The following is a 6,000-nucleotide window of genomic DNA, read 5'->3' as shown; positions in this document are numbered from 1 at the left end:
TTACTTCGTTGTTCACCCGGCTATCTTCACTAGGAAGCTTGATGCCTTTTTCTTGAAGGAACTCACAAATTCAATGTTGAGATAGAGCAGAATACTCGCCGGCCAATAGAATTAGTGTGCACCTTGTTTATGGTCCTTGCCATTGGAAGTCAATTCGCAGATCTAGAGGCTAAATCAGACTCAAGCCGACATGACAACACGCAGATATTTGACAATCGCTTGAATCTCGACTTCTCAGAGATTTCGACCCCACAAGCGTAACCGAATCCCGGTTGGCAGCTATATAAAGTCTCGCGGCGTCTCCTTTTTGATATCGTATGTTCTTGCTCTATGACAAGTATTCAGGCATGCGCTTCAGGGCGTCTTTCGCATGGCTACAAGCGCACATGATGTAGCATACAATGTCTTCGGGTTAGCGGGACGCATGGCCGTAGCGATGGGATTGCACCTTGAGGTTAAAGCCGAGAAATTGCACGTGCACATTCGAGAGCTTCGTAACCGACTGTGGTGGAATCTCTATATTTACGAGCGCCAGTTTACTTTTCAAAATGGCCGTCCATTAATGGATGAAGATGACAAGATAGACACGCCTTTTCCGGTAGATATGCCGGATTTATGTACCCCACAATACGCAAACGCCATTCCAGGTGAAAAAGCTTTGGTCGAGCTCACGCAGATAATGGGTCGCATTGTCAAGATTCTTTACTCCAGGCCGACGAAGATGAAGGCTGGACAAGTCCTCGACATGAATACCTTTTTGGCGCTCCAGACGCGTTGGAGCAATGGAAGTTTAAGCTTCCAGAGAGTTTTCACGTATCACCTACCTGCACAAGGGGAACAATCCACCTCAATCTTACTTACGAACAAGCTGCCATGTTGCTCAGTCGAATTGCTCTCAGCCAAACTACAGTAATTGCAGACCCTGATGTCTCAGGCTCAAGTCAACACCCAGGGCAGAGTTTCTTAGAGAAGCAGCAAAGTATTGCGTCACTGCAGCCCTCAAAACTATTAAGCCTCTTCAACAACGACAGCTCTTATGCAAATTCTCTTACCAAGATCCTTTGTACTGTAGTACAGCTTTGCACGTCTTATTGCTTGGTTCAAGGCTTGAAAACCCAACAGAGAAGACGAAGCAAACAATGTGGGAGGGGATACTCATCCTGAGACAGCTAGCTGAAGGAAGCAAGACGGCAACTTCTTGCTGAGGCTTCATCATTGCTGGTTTCCAGGAAGTAGTCAAGAGTAACTCGCAAACCTCGCTCATGAGAGACTTCAATAGTCCACAAAATCGAGCTGAAGAGCATAAGCTATGGTAGGTGTGGGCCTCAAGCGGAAATGTTTCAGAGCCTCTCACAAATGATTTCTCGAACGACGATACACATGAACAAGCAGGACAAGTAGATGATAACACTTCTCTTTCAAACTACAGTCAACAGTTAAGTCATCGCAGAGTAAGCTAACCTAAGTTCCTTACTACCCGCCGTCTTTAAAGAGAGATCTCTAATGAATTTGGCGAGATAAAAGCTGACACTGATCTACAGGACAGTCTTATGTTTGAAAATGACATCCCGACCGGGGAAACCCACGATTCTCGACGGATTCAAGCCCACGTAGTCAGCCCTGACAATACCGCTGGTCCAGCTATAGATGATTGGCCTCAAAATGGGCAGGTGTTTTGGCTTTCCGACATGAACGACAGTTTTCACATTCTAGAAAAAGACGTGCTGACGAAGTTGGCGACGGATGGACTAAATATATGGGATCATCCAATAGATCATTCTACAATTGAGTGATGGAGACATATACCGGTCTGTAGTAGTTTCTCTAAGGTCTCTAAGAGTATCACTTGATATAACCAATTGAACACAAGTAGAGATATCCTAGGTAGTTTCAAGATTTGTCTTCTACGATATTCTACACGAGAATGGAGAGTGCAAATTCTTCTACGGAAGCGGACGAACTCGAGGATTAGCTGTACTCCGCTCTTAGATAGGAAGACGTGACAAGCTTTTACCTCATACCACTACAGCCACAAAGCTTAGGGCCAGTGCTGTTCATTTCTGTATGAGATGGCCGAAGAAGTCGTTGAGGAAGTAAGCCGACCGCTTGGCATACCTCTTCTTCTCAGGCGAGTTGAAGTCCACCCACGTGGCTCCGAAGCGATCCGTGTATCCTGCAGCCCACTCCCAATTATCTGTAAAGGTCCAGCCAAAGTATGACTTGACGATGACGCCCTCCTGAGACGCTTTTGCGATCTCTGTGAGATAGCTCTTGAAGAAGTCAATCCGGTGCGGGTCCTCTAGAATATCATCATCAGTCTGCGGCTTCCAGTCGTTCTCACCCTTAGCCGTAGTTCCGTTTTCTGTGATGAAGATGGGAGTCTCGTATCTACCCCATATCCACCGAAGTAGCTTTGCCCAGCCCCAGGGCGCCGTCCGCAGCCATGGAGTATCGCTCTCAATGCCGCGCTCTTGACCCGCCTTGTTGGTGTCGAAGATCTCTACGTTGCCCTTATGGTCATTGATGTCTGCAGGGCCGTCGCGGTGCTTGACGTAGAATGACGTATACGAGTTCATGCCATAGAACTCCGAGCTGCCTCTTACGAGCTTCTTTTCCTCCTCCGTGAAGCGCGGGAGGCGATCGCCAAGTTGTGCCCGCATCGACGCGGGATAGTCGACCTCTCCTTTTCCATAGAGAGGGTCAGCGAACCAGGCAATCTCGAATTCTTGTGCACGTTGTGCCGCCTCCACATCCTTTGGGTCGTTCTCGTCCCATGGCTCGTTCCAGTTGCCATGAAGCGTGATCATGATCTTGCCATTTTGTGTCGGCTGGAATTCTCTCTTATACATGTCGCACACGTAGCCGTGAGAGACTAACTCGGTGTGTGCCACAATGAAGGGCTCTGTGCTAGAGTCACCTTCCTCGTTTCGATCCCGATAGCTAGAGCGGCCGGGCGCATGCACACCAGCGGCATAACCAGCCAGAGTATAGACGCCGGGTTCATTGTATGTAATCCAATTCTTGACACGGTCCCCAAATCGCTCGAAGCAGACACGCGCATACCGAACGAAGTCGGGTGTATATTTTTCCTTGTCCAGCATGCCACCGTATCTATCTTCCAGAGCTTGGGGGGTATCCCAGTGGAACAGGGTGACGAAAGGCGTGATACCGTTTGCGAGTAGCTCGTCTATGAGTCTATTGTAGAAGGCGATGCCGGCCTCGTTGACTGGGTCGTCTTTGCCGCCGAGCGGGATGATACGGGACCAGGCGAGGGAGAAGCGATAGCCGGTGACGCCGTAGCTCTTCAAGCGAGCGACATCTTCCTTGTAGAAGTCGTAGGAGCGGCAAGCATCGTCGCAGGTGCTAGCATCCTTGACCTTGCCTGGCGTATGACCAAAAGTGTCCCAAATAGATACACCTTTGCCATCTTTATTCCAAGCGCCTTCGATCTGGGCGGCAGCGGTCGCAAAGCCCCAATGGAAGTCGGCGGGCAGGGAGCCCTTAAGGGAAGGATCGAAGTCGGCGACTGAGTAAGAGGAAGACATGTCGATGGTTAGCTGAGCTGTCTCGGGTGGTTTCGTCTCTTCAGTCTGGTTTCTGACTGCGGATGCTCCTAACAATACGAGATGGCTACGACAATAACATGGAACAGATGGAACAATGATGGGGCACGGATTAAGACTCGAAAAGACTCTGTGCACTTACGAGTGGGAAGATATCATCATTAGAGCTACTGCTGCTGTCGCTGCATCTTGGGCTTATGAACTCCTCGTGACATCGTAGCTTTGCTTCACTGGTGATTGATTGCCCCACGACACGAGCGCGCGAAGTGGGGGAAGCTTGATGCTGCTCAAGGAGAGAATTGCACCGACGGACGGATGCTTGCGCTCACTACGCTTGCCGATGTTGACCCGGAGAGACTACCGTTGCATAAGCTATGGTCATCCAACGGACATAAACTTGGTGTTACGCCCAACACCCGTCGGGTGATTCCATGCCCACTGGAACTTCCTGGAAGCTAGGGCCGACATTGCGGCACAGTAGGTGGAAAGCCTGCACAAATGATACACTGTCTGTGCTTCTACTGGCACCAGAACCAGCACACGCGCCAATTGTCGCTGAGTGAGTGGTCAAATGACTGCTGAACGTCATGCAAATCACAAGGCTACAACCTTGAAAAGAAGTCGTACTTCCTATCGGCTTAGTTGAAAGATACCTGTACTTGGACCTGAATCAGGTATGTACATCATCCGTGGCTGTTTAGGTCGGCTTGGCTTAGCTAAGGCAGGGGGAGGTAAGGCAATCAAACGTAGAGAGGATTTATGCTCTTCATAATTATGACTTCCGTGACAATACTTATGACCGCCATCAATTAAGTACAAAAATGTCTGTATCTGGACGTATCCTTCATGCCAAGGCGTCATCTGACTTTCGCATCGCAATCACTGCGCTGCTTGGTCTGCGTGTTCCTTGGCATATGCAAGGAGCTTAGGCATGAAGTCGTTAAGAACAACTAGGTCAACCCACTCGATGATCTCATCAATCTCGGTGCCGTCTGAGTTCAGTCTAAAGGTGAAGATGTACTGATTTTTGTAATTTCCGAGAGGTGTCTCTGCCGTCGACTTCAGATGAAGTACACCCGTACGGGCCTCCTCGTCGATGATGGGGTCCATGCCCTCCACCAGCTTGAGCTGGAAATTCTTCATTATTGCAAAGGCTGGAGCCATAAACGCCTTGTATTCCTCATTATTACGCACAGGCATCATCGGGGATGCTGGAATGGCGCGGTGTTGACAGCCAGCGCTGCGGTAGGCTATGGTACCCTCTGGTGTGTTGGTGTTGAAGGCATCGATATAACCCGTCAGGGTCTTGAGCATTTGCTCACGGAGAGAAGACATTGTGGCACTAAATAATATTGAAAAGCTTCTGAATCAAGGTGCTCCAGACTTGTATAACGACTGGTAATCAATGTGTGTATATGTATGGCTTTGGCCGCCAACATAGAGGACCGAGGTTCAGCCCCGAGGGAGGTTTCGGCAGAAATATTCTTGCCTCCTCAAGTTTTCTTACTCATGGCCCATGTCCTTTAAGGCGCATTTGCCGCTGATTAAGTAATGGCAAGTATTTCCGAAGCCGCCAGATCGTTCCTCCGTGGGTCCCATTCTATCAATAAGAGCAAAAGGAGCTACGAGTTAAGGCTCTCCTTGCTAGAGAAATAGTCTTCGCTGTTTGATTGGATCTTGGTAAAAAAGGATTCTCGCACAAGGCGGTCAGCACGGCGCAGGCAAAGATGGTCTACGGCGCAGACATGTGGCGACGTAAGCAGAATCCGTGGAACTCCGGAACCACCAGACTTGAAGACTACAGTGTTAGAGATCAATACATGGGGCTCGCACTTCCCCGTCTGCGTGATTGTGTGTGTGTGTACAATTAGACAAGTCTGGCAAACCTGAAAAACGCTTTCTCGTCCATGGAAAATCGTATCGCCACTTCTGAGGGTGACGGCAATCTTAACCAAGGTTGATGTCTAGATTCAGTCGACCCTGTCCTCAAAACCAAGCGTGGTTATCAGTGTTATTTTGCTAGTATCTCGTGCTGCCCAGTTTTTGTTCTGCCTATGTCGTTGGACGTGTTACATCCGTTATACTGCCCCACTCCAACCCATTTGTATAGTCACGTATTAACCTTGATGTTCTTTGTTGTACTCTAGATAGTCGAATTAGCTTTTCTGCTTCTATCTTACTGCTCAGTTCGAGTCTCTGTTCAAAGTTAGGTATTTCCCACGATTTGAATAATGCGAATTGGATCAAGTAGAATTCAACGAGTGCATAAACAAGTTAAACCGAAGGACTCCAAATAACATATACTTCAACGACGCTCTTGATTGTACTGACGAGGCATATTTCTACCTTTACTTGCTATTGACTCAATCGCCAGGGATCCTTGAGTTTAACGAAGAGGCCCCAGGATGGGCCATAGCATTACATATATGTTGGCCTC

The 6,000-nt window shown here is 48.6% G+C and overlaps 2 protein-coding genes across 2 annotated transcripts; both read right to left on the bottom strand.

The window, feature by feature from the left end:
- Positions 1–2,054: 2,054 nt before the first annotated feature.
- Positions 2,055–3,545, bottom strand: UCRPA7_6240 (putative beta-glucosidase protein; the record flags this gene model as incomplete). Its single annotated transcript, XM_007918779.1, has 1 exon — positions 2,055–3,545. One exon carries the CDS (start codon positions 3,543–3,545, stop codon positions 2,055–2,057), a length of 1,491 nt encoding a protein of 496 aa, XP_007916970.1.
- An 897-nt stretch (positions 3,546–4,442) lies between these two features.
- Positions 4,443–4,877, bottom strand: UCRPA7_6239 (hypothetical protein; the record flags this gene model as incomplete). Its single annotated transcript, XM_007918778.1, has 1 exon — positions 4,443–4,877. One exon carries the CDS (start codon positions 4,875–4,877, stop codon positions 4,443–4,445), a length of 435 nt encoding a protein of 144 aa, XP_007916969.1.
- Between the last annotated feature and the right edge of the window lie 1,123 nt (positions 4,878–6,000).

The sequence above is a fragment of the Phaeoacremonium minimum genome (genome assembly GCF_000392275.1).
Source record: "Phaeoacremonium minimum UCRPA7 unplaced genomic scaffold PA7_03_scaffold_455, whole genome shotgun sequence".
NCBI classification, from domain to species: Eukaryota; Fungi; Ascomycota; class Sordariomycetes; order Togniniales; family Togniniaceae; genus Phaeoacremonium; species Phaeoacremonium minimum.
Note: the sequence above shows the minus strand (reverse complement) of the source record. Positions and strands in the feature narration are given on the sequence as shown.